The sequence below is a fragment of the Colias croceus genome, chromosome 14 (genome assembly GCF_905220415.1).
Source record: "Colias croceus chromosome 14, ilColCroc2.1".
In the NCBI taxonomy this organism is placed as follows: Eukaryota; Metazoa; Arthropoda; class Insecta; order Lepidoptera; family Pieridae; genus Colias; species Colias croceus.
The window spans coordinates 1,793,085-1,809,196 of NC_059550.1; the positions used below are offsets into that span (position 1 = coordinate 1,793,085).

The 16,112-nt window shown below is 36.2% G+C and overlaps 1 protein-coding gene across 1 annotated transcript; it reads left to right on the plus strand.

The window, feature by feature from the left end:
• The first annotated feature begins 9,002 nt into the window (after positions 1 to 9,002).
• On the plus strand, positions 9,003 to 11,177 carry LOC123697544. The gene has a single exon (XM_045644088.1). The coding sequence runs from the start codon at positions 9,003 to 9,005 to the stop codon at positions 11,175 to 11,177; it is 2,175 nt and encodes a 724-aa protein (XP_045500044.1).
• Positions 11,178 to 16,112: the final 4,935 nt, after the last annotated feature.

A 16,112-nucleotide genomic window follows, 5' to 3' on the forward strand; every position in this document is an offset into this window, starting at 1 on the left:
CACAGACTACTCCAAAATACATACGAATTGTATGATCTACTAAAAAATAAAAATGTAAAGATATGGTAAAGACAGATAGGTAGGTACATTTATTTGGTTCAAATTGAGAAGGCTAATTTTTGAGAGTATAAAAATCTTATCAGAACATGAAGTGAAATAAGCTTTAATAAACTGAGAACAAAAAAGAGCGTGTGTGCTGAGCACACGTGTCAGCAGTAAAAGTTCTTTGGCAAGATTGAAAGACACCAAAATCGTCGCTTTACTCCATGACGTCACGATATTCACATGACGTGAATTTCAAATTTTACTCTGAACGCGCCTAAAGAAGTTTCTCATGAAAAATAAATAAAACCGACACCCAAACGCAACAGAATTGCAAATTCATATCACGAACAAATGTGTAATCCCGAAAAGAATGACGTATGATTGCAAGGTGAGAGTAATAGAGTTATAAATCATAATGTGCCCGCATGCGTCGGCCATTTTGCATCGCCGTGACGTTGCACACAACGGTAAATCACGGTTGTGATATTTTCAAGAAAAAGCTTCAGAAAAAGATGTTTTCTTGTGTAGTTTGTATGGTGTTGAGCTGAACTTGTGGACTGCACTGAATCGTCGAGACAAGAGCTGCTTTCCGAACCAGCGTTATATTATGGTAAAACTGTGAACACATTCAAATTATTAACCCTAATTTTCATCTTATTCTCATTTATTTTGCCACAAAGTTTAAAAATAAAAAGATCCTATGTTTTTTCTTAAACTAAGTAACTGGAAGCATCTTTTCTTATACTAAAAAGCAATAATTTCCCAGATTAATTAAAATAATACTTTACCTCTGCAATGCAAATATTACTCCCAGTACGTAAAATTTACAACAAACAGCCTTAAAAATGATGCATTTATTCTCTAGAGGTCTCATTAACACTTACAATTGAAAATTATGAAGCAAATAAAAACAGACTTACGAGCAACACAAAGCAAGCGGCAAAATTTTTCTTTATTACGTATTCTATCCGGCAGCGAGTGATTACTATGAGTTCTGGACTCATTTTGATCTCGTGTCCTAATTACTATTTATAGTTTTCTAAGAATATAATATTGCCGATTATCTCCAGTTACTCATCACCTACTACACTAAATTGAAAATGTTTTCGACCAATTGTTAAGACATGCTCTTTTCCGCTTTCAGGCATTTACTGTAGATTTGTTGAATAATATTAGCAAATTTTATGCAGCAAATGCATATAAAAATGATAAACGTTTAGATTCACTACATATAGGACTGTTCCTATAATCAATCTAAGCTTTCCATCAGCTTGTCCCGCGTATTCATAGGAAATATTCATTGAGAAACCAAGTACCAACCATCATATCATAGAATCACTGCATTGTGCTTTAAAAAAAGACAAAAACACACTTTCGCATTTATGACATACTAGGTTTCTGCCCGCGGATCCGCCCGCGCAGTCAAAGAAAAACCCGCATAGTTCCCGTTCCCGAGGGATTTCCGGGATTGCGTCATTTTCCCGGGATGTAACAATATGTGACTAAAAAATTTTTTGTCTGTCTGTCTGTCTGTCTGTCTGTATGTGAAGGCATCACGTGAAAACTAACGGTTCGATTTCGATGAAACTTGGTATAATTATACCTTATTATCCTGGGCATAAAATGGAATACTTTTTATCCCGGAAAAATGCGTAGAAAAAAAATAAATCTTAATTTTTCTTAATTTAAATTTAAAAGCGCGGACGGAGTCGCGGGCGGAAGCTAGTTTATAATATTTGTGTGGATAATAAGGAATGACCAAGAATAAGGATAGTAGGGCTGGAGTCCTTATCTCTCAATCCTTAAAACAAATAGTAGGGGTATAAAATATTTGCTATCGAGTCTAGACTGGCCAAAAGCCCGTAAAAAATAAATCGCCGGTAGCACTGTTTGTAATAAATGGGCAAAGCTAGCGCACCTCAGTGTATTTAACCCAGTGTGAGATAAAATAGTGAGGATTACGATAAATTCGGAAAATTAAAATAGTGTTTTTTTGTTGTTTCATCAGTTGAAAGTGGTAGGCATGATTCATTGTGTGATTTAAGTAGGATGGATTTATTTATGTTTTAATTTTTGTAAACTGAATAAAAAGTCTTAGATATGTCACATGTGGTTCTTTTGTTTTGAAATAAGTGTTATAGGGTGTTATATATAATATATACTACAGTTTTCCGACATATAAAAATTCAGTAAAACATCCAATATTCATTATTTAGCACTAAAAATCGACCTACTTGTCATTGAATATCTTGTTTTCAATAGGGACATAAAAATAATATCCTGTTCAATCAAAAAAATGTCACAACTGAAAAATATTCAAAAGTTTAACGCACTAAAGAACATGTTAATACATTTTACAGTATTTACAAAGCATGACGACAACTTTGGTCACACACATAAAGCTGAAAACCATTCCAGATAAATAAAAAAGCGGACTGTCAAAGAGAAAACGACGTAATTACACCTCATTGTCTGTGGTACAACGATTGTTCGATACGAATGATTAAAATAAAATTGTCTTTTATTCACACACCGAATCACACAATTATCAACTCTATTACAAAACCATTAAGTCGAAATTCTTCTCACCTGGAACACAAATGGATTCTCAACAAGGACGTAGGTTGAACGGCAAATGCAATTAATACAATTGATTAAAATTGTAAGTGGCACAGTGAAGCCAAAAGAGCTTTTAAAATGCTCAATCGAATGTTGACGTGATTATACTGCCTTTAATTCAATCAAAGTAGATTGATTGCTTAAGGCCTTTTTAAACTGGAGGATTGAGTATTAATTAATGTTTAAACAGCCTTAAAAGCTTGTACGAGAAACGAGATTTACGAAATACAACGTTGTAGAGTACAAAAATGTGGTTTTAAAGGCATTTCTTATTATGGTTTAATTTTAGCTAAAACTATATTTAAGAATATAAATTTTACTACAACATGACATAGCACTCCCCTAGTATTATCTAATTATAATTTGCATGCAATAAATAAAACGATTAATTATCATAGTTACACAAGCCATTTTAAGGCAATACTTTTGTACATAAATTACAGACTACAACCAATACAACCCAATGTCATTATTTTGCATAATCTAATCCAGAAACAAAATACTTACGGAATAAAGCAAACAAAAACGACATATTTCTTGAAAAAGTCTTACGGGAATAACCGAAGAGCTATTCCGGTATACGTAGGGCCATAAATTTATCACTTGGAGGAAAATACTACAGAACCACACACTCTTGTAGAGGTCGCGAGCTTTCGACCTATTTACATGTTTGGTTGGCGCCTGTAATCTTGTAATCATAAACAGTTTGTTTACAAAGTTTTCTTCTACTTTTAAGGTTGTTATTTAAGTTAAAAATATTTAGTTAAATTTGAAAAATTTTGCAAGTTGAAAGCAACAAGAAGGTTTTCATGTTTTTTTTTTATGAAAGGTTTTGTAGGTAATACATAAAATTAGTTATTATCGTATGATTGACAAAATTGTTTTGCAATAACTTGCACTGTGCCTTTTAACAAAGGCACATTATTATTGGAGAGTTTATATCTTTTACGACCGCCTCCTTGGTACAGTGCTTGACGCGTGATCGTAGAATTGAGGGATCCTGGGTTCGATTCCCGGTGGAGACGAAGAAAAAAAAATGTCTCGGTTTGGTAGGACACAGAAGGCTGATCACCTACTTGTCCCTAAAGAAAATCGATCAGTGAATCAGATGTATGCATAATACATCGGCCCCTTACCCCACTACACGGGACTTCACTTTTATATTGGCCAATTCTAAGCCACACATAGGCTAGTAATTATTAATTAATAAACTAATGATTCAAAAAAAGTAATGGTCAGTGTGGTAAAAGCACTGTTTTTCCTGAAGCAATAAAGCTTTAGAGGTAACTCTCAAAATGTGTTTCGTGTTCACCAAAACGAAGCAATACTTTACTTACAAGGAAGCATCTCTGACCACTTATTTATATGGGCTATGAAAATGCTGGAGTTAGAAAAGATAAACATTCGACTTTATCGTCTCACTATTTTTTTGTGATTTAGTAAAAAAATTCAACCACATAATTTTGCAAATTAAAGTCAAATCCTATACTTTATTTTGTGCATTTGAACAAACCAGCCAAGAGCGTCAATTTGCTCTGACACTAAATTTAACTCTGATGTGTTACTTAAACTTACTACCGCGCGTGTAAAATATTTTAAGTTTTTAAAGCTGGATGTAAAATGAGAAATTTTATGAAGCTCTCTAGGAGTTATGTTAACAAGATACGAAATAATACCTACTTACCGTTTTTATTTTATGTTTATGATATTTAGTACCTACATGTATGACGATTTTACATTTTTAATCCTTCTTATAAGTATAGTGTTGCAAATGAGGTGTGTTGCTTTTTTTTTTTTTTTTTTGTATGGTGTTTCTCAATGTTAGCCAGAAGGGCTACTACATTTTAACGCGGACGCGGGGGTGAACTGAAGGTTCACCCTGGTAGCGACATGCACAAGGGCGTCCCCCCTTGACGGGGACCACGAACCTCGGCTTGAGCTGTCGCTTGAGTGGAGGAGGCCAGAAGGGCCCTAATCGGACGGGGTGTGTTGCTTATAATCACAGATTTTTAGAGGAATCATTATTATGCGCATATTATTATCACCAGGAAAAATGACTTTTACCTACTATAAAAAGCATCTATTAAAGGAGGAAACATACAGATTTTAAATCAATCAAAGGAGATTATTTCAATGTATCAATGGATAGGTCCATAGGATGCTTACATAATACCTATTGAAACTATTCAACTTATATGAAATCTGAGGGACCACGAAACAATCTGGCTCAGTTTCTATCTAACCAAAATGTATTGGCTCATCCAGTATCGTTAGTTCAATGCAATTGTGTCGACACAGCAAGCCCGTACCTAATTGTATGACATACGATCACTCTATTTACGAACACCTATATTGTTCACATAAAGTGTGTGTTTCTTCCTGGAGATATTTAACCGCCTGTTTGTTAAGAAAAACTATAATATTCATTACGATGATCATCTATCGATGTTTATTTTGATTTTATTTAATAAGTTTTTTTTATTAATTTTCTTAAAGAGGAACAAGAAGTGCACATCTGATCTGTCTTTACAAAGGTCTGCCCCTCAGAAGCGTGAATTAATAAATGTTTGAAATTATCAAAATGAATTTTAAGCCATAGCACTCTTTTTTGAGTGTCGTTAAATAATTCAATTGTCTTTACTGTCATTACGTAATAGCGTACATCGAATATATTTTATAAGCCTCCATCTTTAATACACGAAGCATCCGTACGCTCCGTACAATTTATTACCGACTCCTTGACGTTCCGATGTAAATTATTACTTGAAAACGCTCACATGATACATTTAAATATGAATTTAAAAGGAATTATTTGGCCCGTAATTGTATAAAATATAATAAGTCACTGCTCCGGGAATTCGATTGCTGCAACTTTTACAATGTAAAATTCAAAATTGAATTTCAGAGTCGCATATTTTTCAATTATGCGTCGAGATTTTTCAATATTAATTACAAGTGATTCGTTTTTGATTTCGTTGTACGAATTTCTTGTAGTATTTTAAATTATTTTACTGAGATATTAAAAGCCCTTAATCGGATGGAATTGATAGGTACTTTCAACTTTGTTATTAAATTTCTTTGTGAGCTATCATGAAATATTAATATTGTAATATTGTATATAATATTGGCTTTTCAGAAAATTATTATGAATTCAAATTTAATGAAAAATTATTATAAGTAGTTGGTAACGCCAATATAATTAAAATAGTAAATGTAGAAATTAAATGTTTATTATTTGTGGTGTATTCCTTCATCCTTCCCTACATACGAGCACAACCAATCATCGCGCGCTATTTAGCGCTCGTCACGTGACCTACCTATGTCACGAATGACAGCCAGTAGTTCTCTCCGATCTTTAGCGAGGATCGGGACTCACCGCCGGAGAGCTTCCACGAGGCTCTCTAGATCATCAGGCATTGTGCTTTTGTAACACCCCCGGGGCATCCCGTGCCCCGGCCCTTGGTCGCGCTCACCGCCGCGTGTGTGTTTGTGTGGAGTGTTGGACTGGACCCGTTCTTCCCCGCCGCGAGCTGGAGGACCCTGACCGCGTGGCGCAGCGTGTGTTCTGGACGCTACTCCCTCCGACGAGGTATGTGCCGTGTGTTCCCGTCTTTCCCCTCTTTGCTAACACCACGTTGATCTAAATACAGTCCACTTCATATCGAGAATACATTTAAGTATAAATTTATATTGGCGCGACCATTGATTGGTACCTTCGACCCGGATAGCGACCATTTGATTGGTACCTTCGACCCGGATAGTAACCATAGAGTGGTCCATTACGAATCGGATAAACCTGATGATTCCACCGCCCTTATTAGGATACTCATTGTGTAGGCCCTAATAAGCGATTTAGTAGTATCTTCAATGCGAAATACTATTTAATTTACCGCGTAGAACGACAATGCGTCTTCTACTATTCATATAAAATATATTTTAAACCCGCCCTTATTAGGATACTCATTGTAGGCCCTAATAAGTGATTTAATAGTACATTCATTGTGAAATAACTATAATATACCGCATAGATCGACATTGCGTCATCTATTATTTTCCGCTTAAAATATATTTTATTCCGCCCGTAACATTAAGTTACGCGTATATTATTATTAAAATAGTTAATTAAAGCTATATTCATATTGTTTATCCGCAGTTATAACGCTAAAATCATTATAAATCGAACATATTACATCATATTTATCTACGGTCTACCCGCACTCGAAATTTATCGAGTACCTACATTCCGCGATCCGCTGTTATAATCCGACCATATTGGAAATACATACTCTGTTCTTATTACGCTTGCGTCACTGACCTACTTTATTTGGTCGTATTACTTGTTATTGTAACTTTTATTGTAACATTCTCAGTTTGAATATATACTTTTGTTATTAAAAATGCCGCCTAAGAAAATGACTAAGTTACATGATAGTGACGCTTCGGATGTTAATGATTCGGAAGATATAAATGATTCGCAGTTATCCATGTTATTAGCTAAACGCGAAGTTATATTCGAAATGGTGCAACAAATGTATGATTTGTCTTTAAACGTTCATAACAACGCCTCGCTTATGGAAAGTTTCCTTGACGAGTCCGCGCAGATAGAATCACTACGTGAAAGATTTGAAAAATGTTTAGACGAATACAATACTCGCTTATTATCGTTAACACCTACCGCGAAACCTGATTATAAAAGCCTCGTTGCATTCGAGTCTTTATATAGCAGAGTTATAAGAATTAAATCTCAATATTCGCAACCATGTCCGTCACACGGAGATATTAATAATTTGCATAAAAATAGGCCTAAATTACCGCCTATCGAATTAGTACCATTTTCGGGTGATATTCGCTCATTTCCGCTGTTTCTTTCGAATTTTGAATCAATTGTTCATAACAATCCCGGCCTTACAGATGCCGAGCGTTTATATTATTTACTAGGTAAATTAAAGGGGAAGGCCACAACTGTTATAGCTGGTATAACCCCCTCCGCTGAAAATTATAATTTAATTTTACAAACTTTAAAAGATAAATATGATGATAAACGTATGTTAGTTTCCGCGTATTTAAATCAAATGTTTGATTTTAAACCTTTGCATTGTGCGTCCGCAACAAACTTTGATTTATTTACAGATAACTTTATTAGCGCAGTGCGCGCCTGACAGAATATAAAGTTAGATAATATTACAGATTTAATGATTGTTCATATCGCGTTGAAGAAGTTAGACTCAGACACTGTTCGCGCTTTCGAGACTGAGTTTGGTAGTGAAATGCCTACTTTTGAAAACTTAGTTCAATTTATTCAAACTCGTGCGAAGGTATTAGAACGCATTCATCCTTCCACAAATTCGGGAATAAATAAACCGCCTCGAAAGAATAATAATTATAACCGCAGTTCAAATAATACTTCTTCCGCACCGCCTAAGACGTATCAGTCTTACGTAACAACAGCTGATTCCGCTTATAGTTGTTTTTGTAAAAATATTACGCATCAACATTTATATAAATGTTCGAGTTTTCATAAAATGAGTCCGCAGGAACGTTTGAAATACGTAAAGGATAGAAACGCGTGTATAAATTGTCTCAGTATAAAACATCGAGTTTCTAGTTGTTCGTCGTATTCTAATTGTCGCGTTTGTAAATTAAAACATCATACAATGTTACATTTGAAACGCGAATCTTCCATACCCGCGCCTGCGTCTCGCCCCCCGCCGCGCAGCACACCGCCGTTGCCTGCGCCGTCGCCGCCGTCGGGCGAGTGCCGCTCTGACATAGCGCTATGTACCGCTAGCTATACAGCTGATACTGATAACGCATTTCAATGCAACGCGCCCGCGAATAAACAATGTACTATTTTATTATCAACCGCTGAAGTCGTAGCTTATAATTGTAAAGGTGAACGGCTTATTATTCGCGCGCTTTTAGATTCCGCTTCGCAAAGTCACTTCATTACAAATGAATGTTGTGAACGTTTAGGTATTAAACCGCAGAAAACCGAACGTACTATTATTAAGGGGTTCGGTGGTTCAGAAAAAATTATAGATAGTAATTCCGTAAATATAAAATTTTATTCGCGTCTTGACAACAACATATCTTTTAATATTTCACCGCTAGTTGTTGATCATGTTACGGATTTATTACCTACCGCTGTTATAGACACTTCTGTCTTATCGCATATTTCGCATTTACCGCTCGCAGATGAGAGTTTTGGTACGCCAAATAAAATCGATTTATTAATCGGTGCTTCTCTGTTCCCTCATCTGCTTCTCCCCGACGTAGTTCATGCAGCTCGTGACTCGTCGGCGCCCGCTGCATTGCGCACGGTGTTAGGCTATGTAATAATGGGTTCAGTACCCACCATACCTAACATACATAAACCGCCCTTGACGTGTTGTCACGTTCAAGAGACCGCCGCTATTGACTCATTAGTCAGGCGTTTCTGGGAGCTCGAGGAGCTTCCTACCGCACCGCCCGTTCAACATCCCGATGATGTTGAATGTGAAGAATATTATAAATTAACTACAACCCGCGACCCCGTGAGTGGCAGATATATCGTTTCGCTCCCATTTAAGGATGATTTCTACACTCTCGGTGACTCATTTAATATTGCCCGCAATCGTTTCATGTGCCTTGAAAGAAAGCTACAGGCTTCACCTAAATTAAGGTTGGCATATGATGACGTCATAAAAGATTATCTAACGAAGAATTATATTTCACCCGCGCCTCCGTATGATCCGCGTGACCCTACACCTATTTATATTATACCGCATCACGCTGTTCTGCGCGAGGATAAATCGTCGACTAAGCTGTGCATGGTTGTAGATGCTAGCATGCCAACTTCTGGAAGCCAGCGTTCATTGAATGACCTTCTGCATGTTGGGCCGAATTTACAAGGCAATTTGTTTACAATAATTTTAGGTTTTCGTCTCCACGCGATTGCCATGACCGCCGATTGCCGCCAACAATTTCTGCAGATATTCGTGCGTGAGTTTGATCGTCGTTTTCGATGTTTTTTATATCGCTTCAGCTCGCAGGATCCGCTACTTCTTTATCAATTTAATCGAGTTTGCTTCGGCATCAAGTCTAGTCCTTATCATGCACTGCGCACGGTAAGACAGCTCGTAGAAGATGACGGCGCGAAATATCCGCTCGCGAGTAGCATTGCGTCTTCCTCGTTGTATATGGATGATATCGCCTTCTCTATTCCCACGGAATGTGAAGCAGTTTCCGCGTCGCAGCAGCTCATCGATTTGTTTAAGGGAGCTCAGTGGGATCTAGTTAAATGGAATAGTAATAGTAAAAATGTGTTAGATAATCTTCCCGCTTCGCACAAACTTTTACCCTCCGCGGTGGAGTTTGATAAGACCGTGCAACATAAATTGCTTGGTCTGCATTGGTCTTCTGTTGTTGATTGTTTTTATTTTAAAATTACCGCACCCGCAGATGTGATGTGCACTAAGCGCTCCATCTTGTCAACTACCGCCCGTCTGTGGGACATGATGGGCTTCGTTGCTCCCACAGTCGTGTATAACATCCCATCAGATAATTTCTACCATGTTTTTGGTATTGAAAATCCCGCTGACGTTCTTTCGCGTGGCATTACGCCACAAAATCTCGTCTCTCACCCTCTGTGGTTCCAAGGACTCCAGTGGGCTCGTTCGGACCCATCTGATTGGCCTCATAAGAGTCACAATGGTGAGTCTATTGCAGACATTCCCGAACGAAAATTATGCACGCACACTGTGTGCCCGCCTATAAAGCATTGCGCTTTATACGATACCGCCCTTCGCGTCTCGTCGCGTCGTGTATTTTATATTTATAGGTTCCTTATATTATTAACCCGCCGCGGTGTTATGATGACCGTAGAGGAACCTAATTTCGCTGTAAATAAAATTATTCCCGCCCTGCAAAATAAATATTTTGCAGAGGAGTATTCTTATATACTCTATTATAAATTTTATTCGCAGGCCTTCAACCGCTTGAAGCCTTTTATTCGCAACAGACTAATCCTCATCGGACGTCTAAGCGATACCGCCCTGGAATATGCACATAAGCATCCAGTGATATTACCGCACAATGATCACCTAATCATCATGATCATTGATTATTATCATATTAAATATATGAATATTATAACGCATTTATTTCGTGTTATTTTAACTACCGCGCTTTTATTAGCATTACCCGCGCCGCAAGTCAAATCTGATCACGTCAGTTTGCTTGATAGGCATTCGCTACTGGACAAGTTAGTTCAGTCGTTTTGGAAACGTTGGAGAATGGAATACTTACACGGTCTGCAGGTTAGGCAGAAATGGAATACGCCTTCCACACCTATTACTCCTGGAACGGTCGTGGTTGTAATAAATGATAATGCACCGCCCCTAACCTGGCCTTTAGCCGTCGTAGAGAAAGTACATCCTTCAAAGGACGACGTCGCGCGCGTTTGTACAGTTAGAACCGCCAAGGGAACTTACCTTCGCCCGGTCGTTTGTTTATGTCCGCTTCCAAGACAATAGTTATATCGCAAAAAAAAAAAAAAAAAAAAAAAAAAAAAAAAAAAAAAAAAAAGCATCAAACGACAGGATATGTCGTGTACATATAGGTACAATTAGATAATATGGTTTACATCAAAATCGGTTCCGCCATTTACTACACTAGGGATGGAAAGGTTGAAAGTCTGTGAAAGAAGAGGGGGATATGGAAGCGAGAGGATAGCCACACCCTGGAAATTTTGAATTCTACTCAAAGCCACATAGGCCTGGCGCGGCGCTTGGCAATTTTTTTCTTAAATATACCACTTCTTTTGCCACTGTGGTCCATTACAATTTGTGCACGGTTACGGCACAACTTAAAAGGTGTCAAGGAGCAACAAACTTATAGATATCAATATGATGTAGGAATGTATTATGGAGGTAAAGGTAGGTCTCGCTCACTTGAAAATATTACATGAAAATAAGAAACCGAAGTTTAAAAATTAAAAAAAAACCCAACGCAATGAAGGAAAAGGAATAAATAATTTTACAAACTTCCCGACGATCTTTAAAATTATGATAATATGATAATGATGGTATGGCAGCCCCGACGACTTTGTTTTTTTTATTTTTATAAATATTTAAAATGGTATTTATTTTTAAAGATCTTCGGGAAGTCTGTGAAATTATTTATTCTTTTTTCTATGCACTTTTCTTCGTTGCGTTGGGTTTTTTTTTTTTTATTTAATTTTTATTGCACAGTCTAAACGGTTTAGTTACTACAGGCGCGAGACAGGAAAGATGAGCGCTGAGGCAAACGTCAAAACGCAAAGGAATAGAAGGAATCCGCTACGATAATAATTGTCATAAGCGTATGATGTGTTTTGCACAACTTTATTAAATTGCGACTGGATGAAAATTTTGTTCGTGATCGTCGTCGTCGTTGGTAGGGTGAACAAATCTTTAGTAAAATATCATTACGCTTATGTCAATTAGTATCGATAGCGGATTCTAAGTATTCCTTTGCGTTTTGACGTTTGTCTCGGCACTCATTTGCTGCACAATATATTGTCAAAAACATCCATACAAGGAAGGAAGGAAAATAAATTTGCTCCTTTCCCTCCTGGTGCCTAAAAATAATATGACATAATTTAAAATAAATTTTACGTAGAAAATTAATTAGTTAGGCATTTATCTTTTTAGCTCAGTTTAGAAATAAATTTTAACTACTTAAAAGTTTTTTTAATTATTTATGGTAGTACGTGTTTATTCAATAAAAGTTAAGTAGTAACTACTATGCAGTCACTATTCCACGCGGACGAAGTCGCGGGCACAGCTAGTATATAATAAATCTGTAGAAGGGTCAATTCTGTACATTGAAAATACTGAAAAAATAAATAGCAGTGTAGTGTTATTGGATCGATACCAAGCCCAAATATGTGATTAAAAAAATTTTTGTCTGTCTGTCTGTCTGTCTGTATGTTCAGGCATCACGTGAAAACTAACGGTTTGATTTCGATGAAACTTAGTATAATTATACCTTATTATCCTAGGCATAAAATAGGATACTTTTTATCCCGAAAAATACGTAGAAAAAAAATAAATCTTAATTTTTCTTAATTTTTCCGCGCGGCCGGAGTCGCGGGCGGAAGCTAGTTAAGAATAAATGTGATAGTAAAGTACTTTTTGAATTTACCGCTATATAGTTTGTAATTTGATTATGAGGTACCTATTTTTTATTTTAATATTGTTATATATTTATGTACGATGTTTTTGGTTGATTTCTACTACCTACCTAGGTACTGATTATTCAGAATTAACGGATGTTCTATGTTTATCCAGCTACATTAATAACTCAGAGAATGATTCATTTTATTTCATAGAAATGTTATTAGAGTTACCTTTTCCTAAAATTATTCAAGTAATTTATAAGTATGATACACATATAAACATTTGTCCAAGCTTAGAGCTTGTTCTGTAAACACAAAAAGGCAGGTAACCTACCTACTATAAATTGATATCCAATCTTTTGAAACTGATATGATATTATAAAAATATATTTAGATAAATTACGTATACTAAGTTTTATGCAAGTAAAAATAAGACGCAAAATGTAATGTTTGGCGGCGTTACTGAATATTACCTATGTATAAAAAAATCCTTTGATCAATGTATTTCCGCTACAGTTACTTAACTGTTACAACCAAACGTGTAACAAACAATAAAAATTCATTCCAAGTACACAATTCATATCATTGTTAATAACGCACATGACACTACTCACAAATCTTGACACATTTACGAGAATCAATAATACTTCTATTAACCCGGCGTCATTGAGGTTGGGTCAAAATGACCCGGCTTGTTTATAATGTACAATATCTTTGTAATTACGCGGTGCTCGATTGTGCTGTTCTTTGTAGTAGCTGGAGCTAATAATGTACATTAATCGTTTTGGAAGTGAAATCCTTTCGACGTCGAGTGTGCTGGGAGCTACACGCGTGTATTTTCGAAAAAGGTAAATATGACCCATCCTCACAATTGATGTAACAATTTCGCGCCATGGCTAAGTTAACTATCTTTTTTTACTGTTGTGTATGATTTCTTGGTGTCTGCAAACATTTTTTTTGCTTGTTTCTGTGAATTTAATGTTTTTGTTTGTCTAACAGGTACTTATTATAAAATAGGTACTATATAAACGGTTAGAATAGAAAATATCACGTATCAAGGCGGGTTTAGACTCTTGTTTGACTCAGACTTACCTTATTATGATGATGAAGTAGAAGAAGACGATCGTTAGAGTGCGGAGTGTGTTTCAAGCGGAGAAAAGCGAAAATCCGAATTCAATACCTTTTACGATAAAACTAAATATGGGGTTGACGTCGCTGATGAACTTTGCGCCTCATATGATGTGAGTCGTAACTCCAAAAGGTGGCCCCTGACAATTTTTATGCCATGTTGGACACACAGGAATTAATCCTCTTATAATACGTCGCATAAATAAAAACAAACCAAACGATAAGCGACATAATTTTTTGAAAAACTTAGGTCTTGCTCTGGTCGTAGAACATTTGAAAATTCGCCAGGAATTGATCGATTGCAATGACAAATGGGCAAAAAAAAACAGAGAATTGGTGGATCATCAGAGGAGCCACCTGCAATTCCCGCAAAAGATGTTAATTGTGTCCGTAAATAAAAATAGTAAAACAAAACATTTTTGTCAAGTTTGCCCTAAATTTATTTGTCCTGAACGCATCATGGCTTTCTGTATTAATTTCATTTACAACGAAGATTCTAAATACCTTTGTTAAAGTTTTTTTTTCTAATATATTAGACTTAAGTTTATAAAAATGCTATTTGTAACCAAAATTACTGGTTATTAGCGTAGTAATGACATGAAAACGTAAGAGGTCTATATTTTGTTCCGATTTTTATGAGTTTATGTCAAAGTTGATTAAAGTGAATAAAACGTTGGTTAATTACTATTTTTATTTTATATTATCAAAACCAGAATACCTATAACCTATAATAATAACACAGAATACTAATTTTCTTAAAAAGTTTAAAAATAACAACTATAAAATATATGGGTAACATTGACCCACCTCAACGTTCGCGTATCTGTTTTCTACCACAATGATGCCGGGTTAACTTGTTAAGGGTGCTTTTTCACCAACGATGTGCGAGGAAAATGTGCGGTGAGAGAACGCGTTGAAATGGCTTCTATTCTCGCATGCGTTTCTCGCACACATTCCTTGCACACATCTATCGCTTGTTTTGTATGCGCAAAAACTTAGCAGCGCTTAGCCGTTTCCATCAGCGCTTTGCTGAGCAAGGCGAGGTAAATGAAGCGATTCTATTGGATCTGTAAACACGCATCCTCGCACATCTTTGGTGGTAAAGTACCCTAACGCATTAGTATGCAGGGTGCTTCGTTAAATATGGGCTTATACGAGTGTTACATACAAGAAAATTTCATAAGCTTCAGCGTAAACGCGTACGATATGAATGTCAAAAAGATATTTTTATCTTCGAACAACATGATTGACATTATCCGGTACCTCTACCCGGGGGCAATCTTTAAATTGCGGTGCTTACTCTGAACGTGTTCGAATGTCGATTCAAATGATTTTGCTGCTTAAAATAAAGCAGTAGAGCTCAAAATCAGATAGCTTAGCTTACATCGAAATCCTGGATAAATATTCTGATTTAAACTTTAGGGCACCGAGTTAAGGTCTTATTTTCGCTGTGTGTGCGCTGAATTTGTATAGGTAATGTTTATTGAAACATTGAGTTTGAGATAATTCGAAGTACTCTCCTAATCCCGAAACTTAAGCAATGACAGATTTATCGGAGAGTTATTTATTTTCTTGTTTTATCTGTTTAATCTGTCATCTTCATTTCTTCTGTTGAACATTTTATTTAGTAGGTATCGGTTGTGTAATGGATGTACAAACAAACTTTAGAACTAAGAACTTTGTTTCTATCAATTTCATTGTAAATAAGTATGTAATAAGTATATTTAAAGATTTATAAAATTACACTGTTCCATTAAATAAAACATTCAAAATCAACTTCAAGGACATAAAACGCAAACTCCTAAAAATTCAATACTACACCGAACCAATGAAAAGAACTACGAGCTTAAACTTCTATCAATTAATCAACTGTCTGAGTAATTTGTAACCCGAGATCACATGAGCAATGGTCGATATATTGAATTCACTTGACGGCATAAGGTAGTAATTGATAAGGACATTGACGCAGCGTATTGACTACGCAATCCGATCCGGCATCGGTCAGATTTGATCACATGTCGGCTGGTGTGCGGAATACTATTAACTAGCGAACGGGGCTATTAAACGAGCAAGTCGGTAAGAAAAACTAAGAGCTCTGAAGAAGGTCGACCTGTAGCGACGATAAGTATCAAATTTCTAGCATTTTATGCGCTACTCATAGTTATTTCGCGCCTGAGTAAAT